The 22,691-nt window shown below is 46.4% G+C and overlaps 1 protein-coding gene across 1 annotated transcript in view; it reads right to left on the bottom strand.

The window, feature by feature from the left end:
* Positions 1-2,853: 2,853 nt before the first annotated feature.
* ALPK3 (alpha kinase 3) overlaps positions 2,854-22,691 on the bottom strand; it is a 47,802-nt gene continuing 27,964 nt past the window's right edge. Inside the window, exons 5-13 of the mRNA XM_064267081.1 lie at positions 12,657-14,841; positions 11,761-11,908; positions 11,291-11,418; positions 11,117-11,152; positions 9,313-9,593; positions 8,598-8,686; positions 7,454-7,677; positions 5,152-5,200; positions 2,854-4,534 (exon numbers count right to left, since the gene is read on the bottom strand). Coding sequence (XP_064123151.1) covers positions 4,189-4,534; positions 5,152-5,200; positions 7,454-7,677; positions 8,598-8,686; positions 9,313-9,593; positions 11,117-11,152; positions 11,291-11,418; positions 11,761-11,908; positions 12,657-14,841 — 3,486 coding nt within the window. The 3' untranslated portion in view covers positions 2,854-4,188. The remainder of the gene's footprint in view (positions 4,535-5,151; positions 5,201-7,453; positions 7,678-8,597; positions 8,687-9,312; positions 9,594-11,116; positions 11,153-11,290; positions 11,419-11,760; positions 11,909-12,656; positions 14,842-22,691) is intronic.

Raw genomic sequence — 22,691 nt, 5'->3', positions numbered from 1 at the left:
ACGTATCTGTCTGTGGTATATCGGGGAGCCATGTGGAGCCTGTGGCAGAGAGGACTACTAAATGGAGTGTGTGGCAAGTCCTGAAAAGAAACATGCAGTAGGATCCCAGGATTTGGAGCAAAGTGATGCTCTGGCCAACAAGAAACTACTGTCCTTTGAAAAATGCCCCTCTGGCTTGTCACCGGGCTCTGGAGAAGCCTACATGCTTGGTTACAGCATATCAGATGGCCATGCTGTCCCTCATGAATTGGCATTATCTGATCCATCTAGCCATAAAGTCAGGCATGGCCAGAAGCACTCCATCACAAGTGGACATGGGCTCTCCACGACAAGCCTAGAGCAGGCTCTAAAGGCACAAGGAAGCAACGTGTGTGGACTGCTCACTCAGCCTTCCGCAATGCTGCTCCTACCATACTGCAGAGCTTCCCTCAGTATACACCTATGGCTTTAAGAGGGGGCAGAAATCTAGTCTTCATTATTATGGACCCTTGATCTGCATTTGGATTCGCTTTTCTTACCCACGGTTCCTCTTCCACCATCAATATCCATGCAATTATCAAATGTCCTAAACATCATTATGGTACCCCTACATATTGCCTTCAGCTAAAAAACTCACTTTACAGCAATAGTAAGGTAATGGGTTGATGCCTATGGCATTCACTCATTTTCCCAGGATCCCCAGATCCAGAAGCAGTTGGGCTGATAGATGGTGAAATGGTCAGTTGGAAACTCAGCTATGGCACTGCTGAGAAACACCACCTTGTGAGGTTGGGTCAGTCCTGCAGGATGTAGCATAAGCTCTGAATGTGAACCAATTCCTACCAATCAGTTGTTGCCGAGTCCATTCCAACTCATGACAATCCCACGTGTATCAGAGTAGAATTGTGCTCCAAAGGGTTTTCAATGGCGAATTTTTCAGAAGTATAGCACAAAGCCTAACTTCCAAGTTGCCTCTGGGTGGACTCGACCCGCCAACCTTTTGGTTAAGCAGCCAACATGTTAACTGCTTGCACCACCCTGGGCTATTTCTCCTACAGGGCTAGGAAGCAGTGTGGAGGTGGGTGAGAAATCACTGCATCTGTTGACCCATCCTCAACACTTTTCTCATACCTGAGGTTTGGGAGTAGCTGATGCAGAGGTTTAAGTCCTCGCAGGAGAAACACATCACAAAAAGGATGTAAGGATTCAGCTGAACTGGAAGTGGAAGAAGCAACCTGGCCATTTCAGGTCCTTATACCTCTGAGTGATGGATAACAAGAGGTTATGGGAGTGGCTAGGACGATTAACCCTATAAGGGAAAATATGGTTGCTGCTACATAAAAGGGGACAAGAGCACAGATGGAAGTGGGGCCATTCCCTGGAGTGCTTTCTGGTCCTGCCATGTTCCGTGTAAATGCCTGTCACACAAGCAGGAATGCCAAGGAGCCAGACTTCAGAACTGAAAATTTGGGTCACTCCAAAAGGCAAAGAATCTCTATTCATAAACACCAGTCCTCAAAGAAATGGACTGTAGTTTTTACCCATATTTCATTTTGCTAGGTTATAAAATTTTGGCTCAATATGGTTAACTTTACTAGTTAATCCACAGGTTGCAGACTTTCAAAACAGGATTATGATAAAACCGAGAGAGGAAAGAGTATCACCAGGGATACTGGACTTAGAGAATGGTAGCTCTGGGTCATTACGCCTGGACTAGTAGTTGGATGTGACCTTGAACTGTCTCAAAGAAGAGGAATTTGTTTCTGGTTGTATTTGAGAGTCATAATACAACAGGTGGGAAAATTGGAATGCATGCACATACATGTGCGTGTGTTGGGGTGGGCTATCTTTTCTTTTTTGCCCACATAGCCCTTTCTACCCTCCCATTCTCTGTCATCCTTCTGGTAAGAACACCCCCCATCCTTTGAGAAACTGCTCTCTACCAGTCCACAATACCTGAGCTCCAGGTCAGATTCTTTTACTGGGAATTTGAATCTTGAGTGCAGAGAGACCCACTGGTTGGTGTGGATCTGCTAACACCAGCAGCCCCTGAGAGACAAGCCCTGGAGCTGCCCTGCATCCCATCTTTCTCAAGGCTGATTGTTCAGCTATTCCTTTGGTTCTGTGAGTTACCCAGCATCCTTCCCATGAATCCTTTTTTTTTTAGTTGGTTCCAGTCAATTTCTGTTGCTCAATATCCAAGAACCCTAATGGATAGATAGTCTCGTGTGAGTCTGCCTCATACATCTTTGCCTTCCATAAGCTACCAGCCCAGGTCTGGTATAAAGTAAGTGCTCAGCATATACTTGCTCAATGAATGGATGAATAAGAAAGTGAATGAACAATATTCAGCTCTCAGCTCACCAAAGCAATCTGGATATTCAGGCTGGGAGAGTTGGAGGCAGACTGGGGCAAGAAGAAAAAGTGAGGTAAAAGTCAGCTGAGCACTAGAGGAAGGACAGAAGTCAGAAATATCAAATGGAGGGGGAAATGTCTGGCAAAGAAAGGACATGGGTGATGGCAGGGGGCAGGGGTGGTAGTAAGAAGATTCTCTGCAGCTTGGGAAGCAGAAAATGGTCAGCGAGTAGCTGAGGGGCAGAAGCCTGCTGTCTCCTGGGAGGTCTTACTGCAGTGGAGGCAGCCAGGGAGAGTCCTCAGATCCCCTAAATCCTGCTGTGCTCCTTTCTGGCTCCTTCCTTTGTGTTCCTCTTCCAAATGAAGGAGCAATTCCAAAGGCTTATGTCCCCAGGTATGCTGCTAAGGGGCACACAAGCCTTCAGCCCAGTTGTACCAGAAGCAAAGGCCAACTAACTGTGGCCACAGATGGCTGAGAGTGAGCTTCAGCCCAGAAGCCAGAACATGGACTCAGTTTTAAAGTGGGCCCAGGGATTACAGAACACCCTTGAAGAATCTGCCTGGAGAGAGGGCCCTGACACCCATAGACCTTCGATCACACCAGATGAGGGTGAGCAGGATACACAGTTGCTGCCTTTATTGCATTCCAAGGGGAGCAGGCTAACTCCAGATCCAGCCCATCCCAGGCTTCAAGGAGGGATGCTCAGGGAGGATCCAGGGTGCCGGCCAAGCACAGCAATTCCTTGGGAGTCCATACAGGAGGCCCCAGCACTGGAGCCCCAGGATCAGGAGCTAATGGTTCATGGCAGGGGTCCTAGTTCCTACCCCAGCACATGGATGGATTGCATTCTCCCTAGAACTCCCCCATGCGGAACAGTCACTGTGACCTCACCTCCTTTCAGTATGGAGCACAAGGTCCCTGAAAATCAACACCTTCCTTCTGGCCACAGCTGCTCACAAAATCCTAATGCCTTCCCTCGCCTCATGGGCAAAGAGCTTGGGAGAAGGAGGGAAAAGTGTACTGGGGTTGAGTGAGAGGCCAGAGGGTCAGCTCCTCTCCTAGGTTCTGGTGGGCAGGTATAAAGTAGGGCAAGAGTAGCCCTCAGGCAGAGTCAGGAAAGGGCAGACAGCAGGCTGCAACTGAGCTCAAAGCCAGGGGTATGCAAGGTGCAAGGGGGCATGGGAAGCAAATGAGTGAGTGCCTGAGTGACAGAGGAAGCAAGAGCATGAACACGCATCATCAAAGACCACCGCACAAGGACATGACAGGCGCTGGAAGGGCCCTCAACCCCATCTGGGCTCAGAGCAGGTTAGTTGCAGGATGAGCTGGGATGAATGAGGCAAAGTAACTGCAAGGAGGAGAGACCCTGAGAGTCACTGGGCCAGACACAGCAGGGCAGGTCTGGAGCCCTGAGGACAGGGAGGGATCAGGGCCAAGTAAGGGCAGGAGGGTGGATGCTGGGCCTGAATGCCCCCAGAGGACAACATTCACTGCAGGGTTTGGCTGGGGGCAGGGGTGGGATGCAGAACTCATGCAGAGGACTCCAGGAGCCTCCAGCAGTGGTGAGTGTAAACTTCAAGGAGGGCCCAGGCTGCCAGGCGCTTGGAGGTGGGGCTGCTCAAGACCTGGGAGCCCTGGGTGATGGATGGCACCAGGAGAGGCCGGTGTGTGGTGCACACCAAAGCCGTCTGATGAGGAGCTGACTGAGGAGAGGCTGCTCAGAGGAGTCCCCAAGTGGTGCCTCCTCAATGCACCATCTCCAGTTAGTTCCATACTGTGAAATTCTCCATCAGGTTCAAGCTGCTTCCTGGTTGGTCTGCTGTTGAGTGGAGGCCCCCAGCCTCTTGTAGGGGCTACCGCATGCCCTGGGCCTTGGAGCCCCCTTCTTGGGTGGCAGGCTGCCCCAATAACTGGGCAGTGACTGCCTCTGAGGCCTGAGGAGTGGCTTTGGAGCTTGGGGCACTCTTACGTGTGCCCTGAGGACTAGGCAGGCCTTTCTTCTGGGGCTGAGGACTCAGCTGGGTACCCTTCCTGCCAGACGATGGGCTCTTGGAGCCTTTGGGCTTGGCCTGGGCATGGACAGCCTCAGGGCCCTTGAGGGCTTTTAGCCCCAGCATCTCACAGTAGGCATTGCACTGGTGTGAGGAGGCAAACTGGTCCAGCAGGGCAGGGAAACAGCACTCCTTGAGGCCTTGGTACCTGCACCAAACAGTGAGAGCTGAGGCCCTAGAATGGTACTCGGCACCCTGACCCAGAGCAGAAGCCCCTTGGGGGGCAGGCTTTGGGATACCCACGGGCAGGGTGTGGTGCCCAGAGTACATCCTATTCTGCCTGGGGGTGGTAGGGAACCTTCCCTGGGCGCTACCTTAGGTGACAGCATGCAAAACCTCCATTACACCCCAGCACATGGAATTCACAATGTGTGACAGTAATTGGTGTGAGAATGATTTATCTTTTTAACATTAATTAGAGCAGACTCAAGGTCATCACTCTAATCCTGTGGGCCTTGATCATCTGCATCCTGATGGGCTTTCTTGGGTGAGAACCCAGTATTGCAGGTGACCCTGTATGTGTAGGCCCTGGGCCTTTGACATAGTACTCAGGGCTTGCTGGTCACTAGCTGCTGATCCAGACCTGGGGTCAGGACACAGCGAGTGGGAGTCAGTGGCCCCCAGAATGTTTCCACATGGACTTTGGTGTGACTAGGACCATCTGGTCCCAGGTCCAGCACCTCAGGGATGAAGAACCAGAGGGACTTAGGACATTTTCCAACCGGAAACGACTCTGAGCGTATTCTGTTCCCAAGAACCACTCACCCTCGCAGTTTGGTGGCAATCTGCACATCAGTCATCTTCCAGTCAACCCCTAAAAAGAGAAAAAGTTGGGGGTTGATGCATGTGAGCCTCCCACTGTCCAGTCCGGATCCAAGGCCCCATGTCTGCAGGATGGACATCACTTTAGATGGAAATGTCCTAAATTTCAGGGCCCTTCTTTAGGCATCCCTTCCCTGAACCATCACCACCAGTCTGTCTCAAAGGTAGTGTGGGTATCTGTGTATTATTAATAGTCGTAATATTCCCATTTTTACAGGTGAGGAGATAGGCTAGGAGTTAAATGATTTGAGCAAAGTCACATTGATTCATTTGTTCAGTTGAGCCCTGACTATATGTAATGACCAATCATTGTCAGTCAAGGTAAAAGTTCAGCTTTTCTGATTCCTGGATCCAAAACTCTCCCAACTATGCAATCCTGCCTCTACTGGATCAGCTCAGACCACAGACTGGGTTGGATGCTGGCTTTGAGCTAAATCATCCTCCTCCCTCTTAACAGATGTTTATTTAGTCAAGAGAAAAAAGATGGGAATTTGAAGATACATCAGGGGTGGACCAGTGGGAATGTAACACTGGATAAGACTGATTTCTACAGTATCATATAGGCAGCCAGCACTCCAAGAAGCCAAGGTGATCTTCTCGGTTAAGATACCCTTAGAAGAACAGAGCCAGGCAAAATAGTGATGGAGAAATTTTTCCATTGCCCAAGTATCTCAGCACTGGCCCTCCTTCCCCATTTTCAAGCTGTCCAGGTAGCATTCTTCTAGGAACTTGCCTTTCACTCCCAGGCCTGATTAAGGAGAACAAGTGTGGGATTTAGAATTATGTCACTTTTGAGTTGTGTGAACTTGGTGATTCACTTAAGATCTCTAATCCTCAACTGTATAAGTAGGGATAATAATGCCAATCTAATAGGGGTGTTGAGAAGATCACAAACTCATGTAGAACTTTAACCTTGTACCTGAAACATAGTACATATACAATAAATATGAGTTTGTCAGGTCTCTTTCAGCATTATCACATCCCATCTTGTATATTTAATAATGATGACCCCTTACACTTCCACAGAAGCTTACAGTTTACACAAGGCTTTTACAAATATGGCTTCACTTAACCCTCATAACAAGCCTGGAGATGGGTAGAAAAGGTACCATTAGTCCTGCAGAGGGAAAGGAAATGGAGGCACAGTGAGATTAAATAACCTGTCTATACTTTAGTTTTCTCCTCTGTAAAACAGAGATCCAGCTAGAACTGATGAGGTCTAGACTTAAGTCGAATGTCTTCCACTCCAAAATCTTTCTGCTATACCATGTTATCATCTCGTTAGAGAAAGTGGTGTACTTCTCACAGCTTTTGAGGGCAAGGGCTATGCCTTATTCATCTTTATATCTTCTGAATATTTAGTAAACGTTTGATGGATGGATGGATGGATGGTTGGATAGGTAGATGGATAGAAGGAAGCATGAACTTTTGAGTTAATGGAGTGAAATGGCTTAGTGTGTTACCTAGCCTCTCCCATTCCAAATACATGGAGTTATCCATACAATATTTATTGTAAAACTTAACTCCAAAGAAAAGCACATTTGACCCAATTTTATATCTTTGGCCCTTGGTCTTCTCACGTATTTATATCAAGGACAAGATTTAATAATGTTTGATACTCCCAGCTTTCCTCCCCTCCAAGTATAGAGAGAATTTTTTTCTTTTCATCTCCCCTTTCCAGTTAAAGAGAACAGGTCTGGAGAGGACTGGTCAAAGAAGGAAGAAGGATTCACGCTTGCAGGCCTTTCTTTTTTGGGGAGAATCTGGGTAATGGGAGAAACAAATAAAACTAAAAAGAAGCCAGAGATACAACATTGATTTACACAACAGAACGCTAAGAAAGATGGAGGAGGGGAAGAAACAGTGAAGCCGTAGGTTCTGGGATGGGGGAGAGGTCACAGGGAGTGAGAAAGTTCAGAGCAGCTGCTGGGTAGGGAGGAAGGGAGATTTTGAAAAGGGTGGCTGTGAGTTTGGACTTACATCCCAGGTAATGTTCTTTGAAATAAATTCTTGTTTAATTTTAAGTGGGAGCTGGACTATATTCCTTTAAATGCAATTTTCAGTTATAGATGGGACTACATGAGACCCTGGTGTGTATTGGGGCTGCATCCAATCTACTTCACAAGGTTATTGTGAAGAGCAAAGGAGAGTAAATATAAAAATGCTTTGTTAACTATCAGACAAGCACTATGGCTCTGCCCCTCCACATTCTGTCACACACATGCATACCCTCGTGCCCTCATACCTGCCAAATCTGTGACAAGGAAGCTGCCATTTGTCCACTGATACAGCCAGTGCTGGAAGGTCTGGCATTTCTGCACGGCCTCAGAGTTGCGAGCTGCTGCTGGGGCCCCAGCAGAGCCCCATTCCCGGGAACAGGAAGACTCCAGGGGCTTGCCCAGGTCCTCCTCCAGGGTGGCATACGGGATATTGTTTGCAGGCCGGTAGATCAGATACAGTGGGATGATCCTAAACATAGTTTCATCCTGCAGTGAGCAGGAAGTATGACCCCAGAGGGCTCAACCCTCCATCCCAATTCTATACTCTTAGACCTAAAAGGAGGTCCCTTCCAAGAATGGAATTCTCAGCTCTGAGCCAGAAGGACAGCAAGAGAGGGGAGCTCTACCCCGAGTTCAGGAAAGGAAATGGAAGCTACTGGCTTCAGAGTCCTGTCCATTCTCTATGGCCAGTGGGACTAGAAGTGAACCCTGCTGTGGCCCAAGGTGGACTTTGTGCTTAGGTGAGGGACTGAGCTAAGCATGTGTCAGAGAGGAGCACCTCTAGAGAGGATTCAACTGGCTGTGGCTTGATAGCAGTCAGGCCCTAGATAGTCAGAGTCAGAATTCAAGTCTCGAAATGACAACGATTACCATTTCTCTCTGACGCCTACAAAATTCACACCGACCCTGACTGCCTACCACAGAAAATCCCCAAATTGCCTAGAAGCTTTTATCCACCCCATCAATTTCAAAACTCTGCAATCAGCAAAAACCAGACTAAGGAGTAGGGGATTGGAATGGGAGAAGACCTGAGATCAGGGCAGTGGCTTTTGCAAAGTGAGGAGTGAATCTTTAGGTCTTTATTTCTAGATTTTGAGGGACCACTGAGCTGAGCATAGTGGCAACTGTGGGCCCATTTGCACATGGCCATAACTCAGGATACCCCAGGAGGTGGTGCAATCACTGTTCTTTGGAGACCCACTGCAGTCAAGTCGATTTCAACTCATAGCGACCCTGACGGACAGAGTAGAACTGCCCCATAGGGTTTCCAAGTAGCGCCTGGTAGATTTGAACTGCTGACCTTTTGGTTAGCAGCCGTTGCTCCTAACCACTATGACAGCAGGGTTCTCTGTAGAAGCTAAAGGCAATAGGCCCCCTTTGTACACTTACTCGGGCACCTCCCCAAAGCCAGGCATGGCCCGGGCTTCAGTCGCAAAGATTTTGCAGTACTCGCGACTCATGTTCTGGATCTTGCACCCCTGTGGATTATAGGGAACCAAATCAGATTAGCAAAGAACCTCCTAGATAGCTCTCTGTCAGTCTGTTCTAAGTGGAAGCCCACCTGCTCGGGGGCTGCAGGGAGGAGTCCAGCTGGGGTGGGGTGTAAATGGGGTTCCCGCCTGCCCTGCTCCCTACTCTGTGGCTCATTTTTCTCCTTTGTAAAACAAAGGGCTTTGCACTTTGAAAACTGAAATTTTCAAAGTAGTTTCCAAACTGTATCCCCTGGAGCCCTAATAACCGTGGCAGTGCCCCAGGGGCCACCCTGTAGAAGGCAAGGAGTAGGATGAATAAGCAGAGCACCGACCATCTGCCCCACCCATAGTCACTCCCCTTTAGTCTCATTTATAAGGCTTCCATGTAAGCTTATGTTTCTGCGGCAAAAGTATAGTTTGAAAACAATGACCCAAGTGGCTTTGATGCTCTCAAGTTCTCTGAGACCAAGTATAGCATCTGGATTCTGGGCTATGTCCCAGTCTTTCCCACAGGAGCCTCATAAGGTTGAAACTGAGATGGCTTCTGCCTTCATTTCCCAGCATGACCCAGGTTGGGAAAAGGGAGGAGGTGAGAAAGTAGAGGGAGGAAGAATGGGAACAGGATCTAGTACCTGGATAGTGACGTCGTAGTTTCTGCCCAGGAGAGAGGTCTCACTGCTTGGCCCAAACACAAGCAAGCTGGACACCTTGATGATGCAGGTGCGGCCTGACTCGAAGATGGGTTCCAGACCATAGATGACCTTGGCCTGGGAGGCCTTCTGGAAGCCACGCCTATGTCCAGCCCCTCGGAGCTCCTCGCTTACCAAGCGCCCAAAGAGCTTGTCCCCCCAGCAACCAGAGTCAGCCAGACCCTTAGCAAACACCATGGGGGTCATCTCAATCTCTTCTCCAACTGAAGGGGAACGGGAAAAATGTGGAAAAGTAGAAGTTTCTGCCCAACCAAAGTGGGGTACATAGGGCAGGCGAGAGGCTGGCGATAATCCCCAACCCCGCCAATCTAGTACTCAAACTTTCTGCACCTTGAGCCCCTATCAGACTGAGAGCTCCTTGAGGGTGAAAACTATCTGATATAATCCCTGTCATTTAACAGTCCTTGTGCGGTACCTGTCACGTGGTAAGTGCTCCCCAAGTGTCCATGGAAGACAATGGTTTTCTGTGCTAGTAGCAATCACAACAGCATCCCGGAATTACTTTGTTTTAGAGTTATGTTTTGATCAAATGGTTAAATGATTCCATTTCAACCAACACATTTGACTGGAACAAAAAGTTTTTCAGATCAATTCAGCTGCAGTGATCACCCCTAGTGCTCAAACTGTGATCACTGAATACCATTTCCCACTGGAAGGAATTACAGGTGCCTAAAGAAATGTAAGAAATTCTACATATCAAGTGACTTCAATAAATAAATGGCAAGGTGGGGGAAAAAATGAGGGAAGAGAAACATATTAAAAGGGACTTTGAGGTAACCAATGTCACAAAACAATATGTATACTAATTGTTTAATGAGAAGCTAGTTTGTTCCGTAAACCTTCATCTAAAGTACAATAAAAAAAAATAATAATAATAAGAGAAATAAAAAAAGAGACTTTGACAGATCAGCCAAAAGCAATAAATGATTCCTGATTAAAATAAACCAAGGAGACCATTGGTGAAATCTGATTGGATATTCGATGATATTAAATAATTATTACTACATTTTTAGATGTAAGGTTATATTTAATATTTATCATATTTGATTTGACAACTGAAAAAAAGGCATTGGTTGAATAAATGAGTGGATGAATGAAGGAATTAATACACTAATTAGTAAATGGAGCTCTCAGAATCTTTCCATTGCAGGTTGACTTCACAGTCCCAAGCTTTGGCGTGTCTCTCGTAGGGGCAGCACAGACCCTTCCCCCAGTACTTGAGTCTTTAAAATGCTTATCAAACTTGGGAGCATTTCACAGTCACCAGGGAGCCCGCTGAAAATGCCATTTTCCTAGGTTCTTCCCAGAGATTGTGACTAAGGCTACCTGGAGCAAGGCCCAAGAAACTGCATCTGTAGCAGAGTCCCTGTGTGACTCTGATGCAGGAGGCCCACAGGCCACTCAGAAATTCTGGGTGGGGAGCTGGTGGGATATGATGTACCCTGGTAGCCAGTCCTGCCCTTGATCAAGGCTCCAATTTGGACAAATGGCACAAGGCTGAACTCACCCCTTACAGAATGCCTCCTCCTACCTCCAACTCCTCTTTCCCCACAATCTCCTGAAAAAGCAGTCCTCCTCCATCATCCTCCCTGAGCCTTATCCTAAACTAAGAGGCAAAGGGTAGCTGTATATGGAGGTAAATGTGACATTATGGAAGATTCCAAGCATGGTGGGGGTAGGGATGAATACCCACCACTCCTCCTCCTCCCCCGAAGGGCCCCCGTACCTTCGCCTTCTTCTCTGGAAATGAATCCTGACAACACTAGGTGGAGAAAAAGAAAGAAAGCAGATGCCTTCAGGGTGTCCTGCCTAGAGAGGGAGCCATCTCTGCAAAGATAACTCCTGCCCATCCCCGGGAGCAAGGTCCATCAGAGGCCCTGGGCATCAGGGCAACACTCACCCTCAGGGCTGAGGCAGAAGTCAGTGGAGGCAGAGCCGTGCTCATTGTGGATGGTGCACCGATACACGCCGCAGTCCACAGGGGATGCCTGCACGATGGCCAAGGCTGCCGGTCCCTCGTCCCCTGCACTGCAGAGAGCGGGGACCTTTCTCATGAGGCCAAAGTCATGCACAGGGCTCACGGGATGGAGCAGACTGTGATCCTCAGAGTCCTCAGACCCTACTCCCATGGGACACTGAGAAGCCAGGCGTCGAGAGACACCATGGTGGAAACCAAGCTCCAGATCACCCAGGCCCAGCTGTACACCTTTAGGCACGAGTCTTAATACCCGAGCCTCTGTTTTCTCACCTCTGCTCTGGGAGTAAGAGAATCTCCCTCATGGGGTTATTGTGATGCTAGGACAACACCTGGTAGTGCCATCGTCATACTTAGGGAGCCAGGTGGGGTGGAGATGGTCCCAGCCAGCTTACCTCCTGCCCACCTCACCCACTGGGTGCTGATCCTTGGCCCATGTCAAGACTGAGTCACTAAGAACGTTGAAGAACTGGCACCAGAGCTTCAGGCTGCCCGAGGCATCAGGAAACTGCTCCACCCTAATCTTCCGAATCACCTGTGGGGCTGAGAGCAGGGGGGCCTAGCTAAGAGGGAGAAGCCACTTCCCCTCCACACTGTGCCTCCTCTGGCCCCTCTCACATTTGTACAAGGAGAGGCAGAGGGCTGGGACTAGGGCCCAAGGCCTGCCTCTGGCCCTACCCCTGCTTCCCCAGGTATCTTGGTGGCACAGGCTGAGAGAAAATAGGATTCAGGTCTCCCACTACTTCTCAGCCGCCAGCCCTTGCTGCCCCCCCACCCCCTCCATCTCAGGCTTCTGCCCTGATCCGCAAAGCACACATCTGAGCTAGAAAGAGCCCCAGCCAGGGAGAGCCTCACACTGGGAACACGGACAGCTGTCCAGGCAGGGTGTCCCTAGCTCTAGAGACCTGCATTGAACTCGTCCCTACTGCTGCAGTTGGGGGACAAGTCTGTAAAGAAGGGACGATGATGATGACAGAGCTAAAATGCTACTGAATGCCAGGCCCTGTGGTAAGTCCTTGATCTAGTCCATCCCACTTAACCCTCACAACACTACAAAGTTGACAGTATTCTCACCCCCATTTTACAGAGTAGCAGAGCCAGGAAAAGACCCAAGCCTTTCTGATTTCGAAGCCCTTGAGATCATTAAATAAGACCTTTTCAAAGGTGCTTTGTCAGTCCCTGAATAAGAGCAGGGCGGTGGTGCTATCAGCAGCAGCAATGTCTTCAGTGGCTTCCCAGCAGTCCTCCCCCGTGAAGCTCCCCCTTGCCCGACTTAGTCCCCATTGCTTACCTTTGAGCAGGTCTTTGGCTTTCCTGGACTTGGCCACAGCGTCCTGCTTGCCTTCATCCAGGGCCAGCTCTGCATCCAGACCACTGGCCTTGGTGCTGGTGCCCAGGTCTCCTGGGGCCGGCTCCTCCTCTGCCCGCGGCACCTCCAGCAGACCTGCCTTCCTGCCCTGGGTAGGGGAGCGTCTCTCCCGCCCCGGAGTCCCTGGGGACCCAGGAGCCAGGCTCTTCCTGGGCCCCCGGGGGGAAACTGTGGGACTCTCCCTTTCTTCGGGCTTGGCCGCCTCCCCCTCTTCCGCTGCTCTAACCTTAGGGAAAAATCTCTTCCTCCGGGCCCCCAGAGCCAGCTCCTCAGGTGTGGCTGCAGGAAGACCTGTCAGAGCCTCCCCTGGAACTGTCTCCTCTTGGAAGAGCTCCTGGGCCCTGTTCTTTGCTGAGAGCAGTCCCTCCTGGCTGGGGGCTGCCTGCCCGCTCACCTCCCCTGAAGGCCCACCCACGCTGTTCTCCGAGGTGGCCCCTAGGAGGTCAGGCCCCTCAAAGGAAACCTCTCCTTCACCTTCACCCTCACCCTCACTGGATCCTTCTTCCAAGGTTGGCCCAGGGCCCTCGTCGCCTACCACGATGGCAGGGACAGTGAGGGGGCTGGGGCGAGGGCCCCGGGAGCTCCGGGCAGCCGCCAAGGCCTGCTGACCAGCCTGGACCTCACGATCCAGGAGACCAGTAAGGCGGCGGGAAGTGCAGGGGCTTAGCACCAGAGTCTGTGCACTCTGCACCAGGTGGTTGTTCTCCACACGCTCCAGGATGCGCCGCGACGTCCTCGGGCTCAGGCCAGCCACTTCTACTGTGGGGACCAGAGTAGGCGAGGACGCCAGGACACCAGAGGCCACACCTGTCTGGGACTCTGCCACCCCTCCACTTGTCTCTGCACCAGACAGCTTTAGCAACAGAAGCAAGTAGTTCTTCAAGGAATCTATGAGGCCAGGGTCACACCTCTGGGGACTTGGGGTCGTACCCTCCACATCTGGCACCTTGGCACAGGCCCCCTCACTGCTAGCAGCTATGGTTTCTGGTGGGTGACTCTGGGTGGGAGTCCGTGGCCCTGGGTGCAACGTGGGGGAAGACCCAAGCAAGACCTGGGCCCCAGAGGGCAGTGCGGCAGTTGTGCTCCTGTGCTGAGAAGTCAGAGCGCTGGGCAGTCCCTGCGGTGGGCTATTGGTCAGGCCAGTCTCAGTAAGTGAGGACACAGTGGGTACCTCTGGGCTCAGGACAGCTGAAGGACAGCTGCTCAGATCCACAGACAGCACTTTCCCCAGCTGGTCCTCCTTGGGGCACTGGAACAAGCTATCGTCTGTCTTTCCCTTGGCTGGGCTTGACCACCCTGGCCCTTGACATCTCTTTCCTCCCATCTGCTCCAAGCTCCCCTCAGGAGGCAGATGTGCTGGGAGCGTGAGGCTCCCTGACAGGGGGCCCAGCACAGTTTCCTCATGTTTTCTTGGGGCTGTTACTGCTGCCTCCTCAGAGCTGAGCACAAAAGCAGGTTTTTCTGGGACAGAAGACCCTTCTGGGGTCTGCTCAAAGCATCTAGTAATCTGAGGAGGCCTAGGGCCCTCTGAAGGTGGGGACACAGGAGCTCTGAACTGTGAGCTGAGGCTGTTCATGGGCTCCTCCTCCGGCTGGCCTCCTACAGCTGTGGGTACATTCCCCTCTAACGGCCTCCCCTTTTCTCCCTGTATCCTTCTGTCTTCTTGGGTCCTCTCATCTGCTTGTGTCTTCCTGTCTTCCTGGATCTTCTCATCTGCCTGTGTCCTTTCCTCCTGTGTCCCTGCCCTTCCCTGTGTCACCACATCCTCCTGTGAACCCCTGTATGCCTGTGTCCTCCCACTTTCTTGTGTCACAACATCCATCTGTGTCTTGCTCTCTGCTTGTATCCTCTGGGTTGTTTGTGTTCTGTTTCCCTGTGTCTGCCCATCTGCCAGCACCCTCCTGTCCATCTGTGTCTTCCCATCCAGCTGTATATTCTTGTTGCCTCCTGTTCTCTGGTCAGCAGAGGTTCTCCTGTCCTCCTGGCTTTCTGTATCCATGGGCTCAATGGTGCCCTGACTTCCAGAGGTGCTGGGACCACAGGAGGCTGCATCAGAGCTGCTGCTGGCCGATGTGATAGGAACCATGGTTGCCTGGGACTCCAAGGCCTGAGGACACATGAACAAAACAAGAACTTAACTATACTTGCATCAGGATTTCCAGTCTGATCACATCCAGAACTACTCTGATGGGAATCCTGCCACTTGATTTCTCAGGCCAGCTGGGGGTGGGAGGCAAAGGACATATGGCAAAGTTCCAAAGCCTCATGCCCACCCACCCCAATCTCTGATCCCAGAATTGGGACCAGGGAATATCCAGCATCCAGACCCAGCTCTGGCCCTTCTTACTTCTCCCTGAAGAAATCATGACTTTCCTGAAAGACACTGTTCACATGTTATCCCACCCCTTACCCCTGCCATTTGGAGGAGAGTGTCCTCTCCCCAGGGCTCCCAGAGCAATCTATCTGTTCCTCTCTTGTGGCACTAATTACCCCAGATGGAATTATGAGTGAAATGAGAATGTACAGAAGAGCCCCCCACAATGGCTTCAGTGACAGCATCCACCATTAATGAGTGAGTGGTACCACCATGAAGCAATCCAGAGTGGGTAAAAGTAATTATGAATGGCCCCTATGCCAAGAAATCAATGACACATTATAACATTATCCTTTTTGCATACCTACTATTTGCAAAGCACTACCATGAAGTGGAATCGCCTCAATAGCAAAGAGTTTGGTTTGTTTTTTTTTTTTTGGTTTATATATTGCTGTTAGGTGCTGTCAAGTTGGCCCCTGACTTATGGCAACCCCATGCACGACGGAACAAAACATTGCCCAGTCCTACATCATCCCCACGATTGGATGTGGATCAGGTCATCGTGATCCATAGGCTTTTCATTGGCTAATTTTCAGCAGTAGATCGCCAGGCCTTTCCTAGTCTGTCTTAGTCTGGAAGCTCTGCTGAAACCAGTTTAGCTTTATAGCAACATGCAAGCCTCCACTAACAGACAGGTGGTTGCTGCACATGGGTGTACTGACCAGGAATCCAACCCGAGTCTCCCGTATGGAAGATGAGAATTCTACCACTGAACTACCAATGCCCTCCAAAGTGCTATGCTAGCTAGGCCCCATATATATATGGCCTTAACGTGAAATATTTATGAGAATTATCCCCATCTTAAAAATAAGAACAATGATGGCTGAAGAAGGGAGGTAATTTGTACATTATCAGATGGAAGTGACTGGCAAAGTTTAGATTAGAACCATGGGTCCAAATTCCATGTTATTTGCTTTTATACTTTATACCACACCTTCCAGTATAACTAAATGACTTTCTATCTAATCATAGTGGCATGAAAATTTCCCTCTTTTCCTCCTGAATATCATCAAAACAACAAAGTAAACAAGAAAAAAAAAAACAAAGCAAACTCCATTATTAGTGAAACTAGAGGCAAATGTAATCGATGTCTCAAAAAAATGAATAAGGGCTACTAAAAGACAGAGGCAGATGCTAGGGGGGTGCGAAGCAACAAAAGTTGTATAAACCTGTTGCCATCCTGTCTCTCCTTGGAAACTCTATGGGGCAGTTCTACTCTGTCCTATAGGATCGTTATGAGTGAGAATTGACAGGACAGCACACAACAACAACAGGATCATGGAGAGCTGAGTAGAAATAAAGCAGAAGAAGCACAAGAAGAGAAGAGTGGATCAGCGTAGGGGCAGGAGATCTCAGAAATCAACAGCAAAACTACAGTCCCTGAAGAAACCTCCTAAAAACTGCTAAGGAAATCCATCATAAGTAATTTTTTTTTCAAAAAAGATATTCATTAAAAGGTATCATAAGAAAAAAAGTGGGAAAGAGAAGTACAACTTACCAAAGAACATTCACCAAAAATATTGACATGAAACAGATGAAAATTGTGACCAATATTTCACCAACAATTTTAAAAGCTTAATGAAGAAACCACCTTTATAAAGGAAGAATACAAAGCAGAAAGACAAGAACTCAAGAAAGAGAAGAAAGAGAGACAGGGAGGGAGAGAGAAAAACAGAATATGTGAGTTGTCAGAACTCAGGAAAGATACTGAAGAAAAACAAAAAATAAAGACAAATTGGAAAGAGCACCAGAAAAACTAAATCCTGTGGAAAACACAGTGAAGGATATAGAGAATAGAAACGGGAAAAGTAAGCAAAGAAAAATAGAAAGAAAGGGCCAATAAACAGCAATCAGTAAGATGTTAGAACCTTCTTTTAACTTCTGATATTCCAGGATTAGAAAATATTAATACGGGCATAAGATCTATAAATTTACAAAGAAAGTGCTGACTCTGCCCACACGCCTGCTGGTCCCAAGGCTCCTGAAAATAGATCTTCTTGATTAAATAAAACAACCTTCGCTCCCCCTTTACCCTCAGCCACATCAACCCCTGAGTCCTACTGAACTTAATTTCTCAATATCTCAATAGCCATTCCTTCTCTCCATCTCCATGGCCAAGTATCTGATCCAAGCTGCCAAAAATTGTATCTTGCCTGAACTGCTGTAAAGCTCTCTAATTGGTATCCATGACTCTAGTCTTTGCATCTGCTAAACTATTATCCTCAAAGTAGTCCAACTGATCTTTCCAAAATACAGATTTCATTGTGACACTCCCCTGCTTAAAAATCTCTCAATGGCTTATCATCACTTACAGGATAAAGCCTAAAAGCCCGAGCCCAAAAAAGCAAAAAGTCTAATAACACTATTGGCCAGGGTATGGGAAAAAAAAGCATTAGCAGAGCCTCTATGGACAGCAATTTGGCATTATCTATCAGAACTAATCGACAGCACTGGGTTTTTTTTATTATCAGAACTAAAAATACTTATACCCTTAGAACCAACAACTATACTTCTAGGCATTTATCCTACAGATACACTTTCATGTACAAATGGACTCATACAAGGACATTTGTTGCAGCATAGTTTACAATAGCAAGAAACTAGAAATACCTAAATTCTATCCATGAATTATGGTATAACTCAAATAAATAAATAAATATCCAAGTTAAAAAAAAGTGCAGGATAAAATTACAGTATGAAACTTTTGTGTAGGAAGATATACACACATACTGGTAAATACAAAGAAAATAACTCCAGAAGGATGCCCAAGAAACCGGTTAGAGCAATTGACTTCAGGAAAAAGACCTGGGTGATGGGGGTCAGAAAGGGAGGAGACTTACTTTTCTCTGTGTAACTTTTGTTCTTTTTTAATTTTATACTATGTGCATGTGACTTACATGCAGCAAAATATTTTCAAGGTTCCTCCATGTCATAGCATGTATTAGAACTTCATTCCTTTCTATGGCTGAATAATATTCCATTTATATATAATTTTGTTTATCCACTTATCTGTTGATGGACATTAGGGTTGTTTCCACCTTTTTGTTTATTGTGAGTAATGCACAGTTAATTATTGGTATACAAGTACCTGTTTGAGTCCCTGTTCTCAGTTCTTTTGGGTATATACCTAGGAGTGGAATTGCTGGGTCTTATGGTAATTCTAAGGAGCCCTAGTAGCACAGTGGTTAAAGTACTCAGCTGCTAACCGAAATGTCAGCAGTTCAAACCCACCAGGTGCTCTGCAGGAGAAAGATGTGACAGACTTCTTCCATAAAGATTTAGCCTCTGGAACCTTATGGGGCAGTTCTACTCTGTCCTATAGGGTTGCTATGAGTCGGAATCAACTAGACAGCAATAGGTACAGTAATTCTATGCCGAGCTTTTTTAGTAACCACCAAAATGTTTTCCACAGCAGCTGCACCATTTTACAGCAGTAGACAAGGGTTCCAATTTCTCTACATTTTTGTCATCACTTGTTATCCCACGCCCCCTTTTTTTTTAAAATAATAGTCATCTTAGTGAGTGTGAAGTGATATCTCATTGTGGTTTTAATTTATATTTCCCTAATGATTAATGATGTTAAACAGCTTTGCATGTATTTATTGGCCATCTGTATGTCTTCTTTCTTTGGATATCCTTTTACTTTTAACCTACCTACATCATTATAAAGTGAGCTAAATGAGCCATAGAGTTGGATGGCTTTTTTCACAATCTGTCTTTTAATTATGTTTAGACCCCTTACATTTAACGTAACTATCAAAATGTCTAGATTTAGTGTAATCATTTTATTATTTGTTTTTTGTCTGTTCCCTCTGTTTTTCCTTCCTCTGTTTCCTCTTTCCTGCGTTCTCTTGGATTATTAGAACATATTTTTAGTATTCCATTTCAATTTACATATTGTAAATTTTACTATACCTCTTGGTATAGTTTTTTTAGTTGTTGCTCTAAGAATTACAATATTCATACTTCTCACAGTCTACTTAGAATCAATATTTTAACCCTTCAGGGGATATGTATTAACCTCATCATCATATAGGTCTCTTTACCCTTCCCTGCTCTGTGTTGTGGTTGTCTTATATATCTACATACATTTAAAACTCCTGCATGCTATAATTTTTGTTTCTACCTTCAAACATATTTTAAAGAATTTGAGGAGAGAAGAATAATCTATTTACCCATATATTTACCATTTTGGTTGCCCTTTCTTCATCCCTGATGCTGTTTCCTTCTAGTATCATTTTCCTTCTGTTGGAAGAACTTACTACTTTACTAATTCTTTTAAAACAGGTCTGCTGGCAATGTATTCTCTCAGTTTTGCTTCACCTGAGAATGTCCTCATTTTACCTTCAGTCCTGAAAGCTATTTTTTGCCGAATGTAGAATTAAAGGTTGTTTGTTTGTTTTGTCATTTTAAAAATATTGTTCCACTTCCTTCTGGCCTCTATTATTTCTGATGAGAAATATGCAGTCATTCAAATCACTGTTTCCCTATAAATAAACCAAAAACTAAACCAGTTTCCATTGAGTCACTTCCGGTTCATAGCAACCCCAAGTGCTGCAAAGTAGAACTGCATTCCTTGGGGTTTTCAAGGCTGTGACTTTTTGGAAGCAGTTCACCAAGTCTTTCTTCCAAGGTGCCTTGGGGTGAGTTTGAATCGCCAAACTTTTGGTTAATAGGCACCACCCAGGGACTCTTTTCCCTATAAATAATGCATCATTTATCTCTGGTGACTTTCAAGATATTTTTATTTTCTTTAATTTTCAGCAGTTTATGATGTTTCTGAGCATAGACTTCTTTGGGCTTATCCTATTTGGGGGTTTTCTCTCCTTGACTCTGTAGATTTATACTTTTCACCACTTTTGGGAAGTATTCAGCCATTATTTCTTCAAGTATTTTTTCTGTATCACACTCTTTCTCCTATCCTTTCGGGTATAGAATAACACAAATTTTAGGCCTTTTGGTTTTGTATCACAGGTCCCTGAGGCTCTGTTCATTTCCTTTTCCAATATTTCTGTTGTTCAGATTGGATAATTTCTATTGATCTATCTTCAAGCTCACTGACTTTTTCCTGTCGTCCCCATTCTGCTATTCAGCCCATCCAATGAGTTTTTTATTTCAGTTGCATTTCTCAGTTCCAAAAATTACGTTTGCTTTTTCTTTATATCTCCTGTTTCTTTGCTAAGACTTTCTATCTTTCCATTCATTTCCAGAGTGTCCATCCTTACTTGGCACATTTTTATAGTAGTTGCTTTAAAGTAAGGTAATTCCAACAACTATGCATCTTGACATTAGCCTGTGTTGACTCTCTTTCCCATGAAAACTGGTATTTTCCTGATTTTTCAATTTTTGTTTAGCAGATGATTTACCTGGTTGTGTTCAGGCTATAAGTTCCACCCATAAGGTTGTGGTTTCAACATCAGTTCTGTTTTCAAAGCCTTTGAAGTGCTATTATGATCTGCTCTATGTATGTACCACACAGTGGGCAGTCTAGGACCTGGATGGTGGTCTCTTAATACCATTCTTAAAGTGTTTTGTATGCTGTTCAGGATCAGATTGATGAATGCACAACTTGGAAATGAGCTCCAGAGTTCATAAACAGCTTATGAGGTCACTTTCCCAAGCTTCCGCTTCTCCACACTCTCCCCAGTACTTCCTGGTCCCCTAGGGCTCCCCTTTTCAATCCTCTAGTCACATACCAAAAAAAAAAAAAAAAAAAAAAAGCCAAATCCTGTTGCCATTCAGTCACACAGCTAAGGCTTTATTTATCCCACTCTGCCACATATTTTCACAATTAAGCCTGTGTCCTAGGGCAAGGAACAGGTCCAGGAGAGGAAAAAAGCAACTGGGGTGGGGGTGGGGGGCGGGAATTGTCCTATCCTCTTGAGACCACAGCTCCTCTAATTAAAGGGGAAGATTCCTTCCCTCAGAGTTTTAGGTACCTGTAGCCTCTGCTACAACCACTGTCACTACCAGAAGACCCTCCTCCCATTCCTCAAGCCTGATCTAGAGGGCTTCTCCTGGAGCTTTCTCTGTCCATACTGATGTTTACTACTGGGCTTCAGGTTACAACACCAGGCTGCTCTTCCCCAACTGCCTACTTGTCATTGTTGTTAGCTGCTACCGAGTCAGCTCCAACTTAAGAAGTCCCCGTGTACAACAGAACAAAACGCTGCCTTGTCCCGCACCATCTTCACGATCATTGGTACGCTCGAGTTCATTGTTGCAGCTGTTGTGTAGTGCCTTCCAACCCAGGGGGTGCTCGTCTTCCACACTATACTGGACAATATTCTGTTGTGGTCCATAGGGTTTCCATTGGCTAATTTTCAGAAGTAGATGGCCAGGCCTTCCTTCCTATTCTGCCCGAGTCTGGAAGCTCTACCGAAGCCTGTTCACCATGGGCAACCCTGCTGGTATTTGAAATACTGGGGGCATAGCTTCCAGCATCAAAGCAACACAGAAGCCACCAGAGTACAACATACTGACAGTTGGGTGGTGGAACTGCCCAACACTATTTACTTTTTAAAATCCATGCATTTTGCCCAGATTTTTAGCAGTTTTAAGTGGGAGATACAGGGTGGAGTGTACTTACTCAATCTTAGCCAGAACTGGAATGGCCATAAACACAATAACTAACTTAATATTAGTTATTATATTTCTCACTTCTGGAATTCTGTTTGGTTCTTTTTCAAGTCTTTACCATTTTTTAATAGTGTCTAGTTCTCTGCTGAAATTTTCAATCTTATCTTTTTATCTTCTTGAATACAGAAAGTATCGTTTTATTTTTATATTTTATATATGAAAATGCCAAAATTTGAAAACCCTATGAACTCATTTCTAGTATGTTATTTTTGCTAGTTTTTTTTCATGTTTTCTTCTTTTTGTGTGCCTGCTTATCTTCATTTGAGTATAAAATATTATATGTGAAAAATTGTTTTTCAAAATAATTAGACCTTGAAAACATTATGCTGAGTGAAATAAGTCAAACACAAAAGGACAAATATTGCAGGATCCCACTTATATGAAATATCTAGAATAGGCAAATGTATAGAGACCCAAGTTTATTAGTGGTTCCCAGGTATGGAAAGGAGGGAGAAAGCGGAAGGTATTGCTTAAGGGGCACTGAGTTTCTGTTAAGGGTGTTGGGATTTTTGAAAATGAATAGTGGTGATGGTTACACAGGATGATGAACATAATTAATTTCATTGAATTGTACATGTAAAAAATGTTGAAATGGCAAATGTTTTATATATATTTCAACACAATAAAAAAAGAAAAAATAATTTGAGGCTTAAGATGATGTTATCATCCTTCAAATACGATTTTTGTTTGCTTCTGCTAGATGCCTGAGGGCACCAGGTATCTGGAAGTACCTTAATGATTCACCTTCCAGGTGAATCACCTTTCAGGGATTGAGATGTTTATTAGCCTCCCAGATGAGTGAGGTTAAGGTCAATCCCCATGTGGACTAATTTACTTGGTTCCCCTTACTCCTAGGATGCAAACCTTCAGAATCCCAACAAAAAGCACTGGAGGTTCCCACTCTTGAGACCATGGACTCCAATTTTTTCACCCTAGTCCCATGA

The sequence above is a fragment of the Loxodonta africana genome, chromosome 13 (genome assembly GCF_030014295.1).
Source record: "Loxodonta africana isolate mLoxAfr1 chromosome 13, mLoxAfr1.hap2, whole genome shotgun sequence".
NCBI classification, from domain to species: Eukaryota; Metazoa; Chordata; class Mammalia; order Proboscidea; family Elephantidae; genus Loxodonta; species Loxodonta africana.
This window is presented reverse-complemented; position numbering and strand designations above follow the sequence as displayed.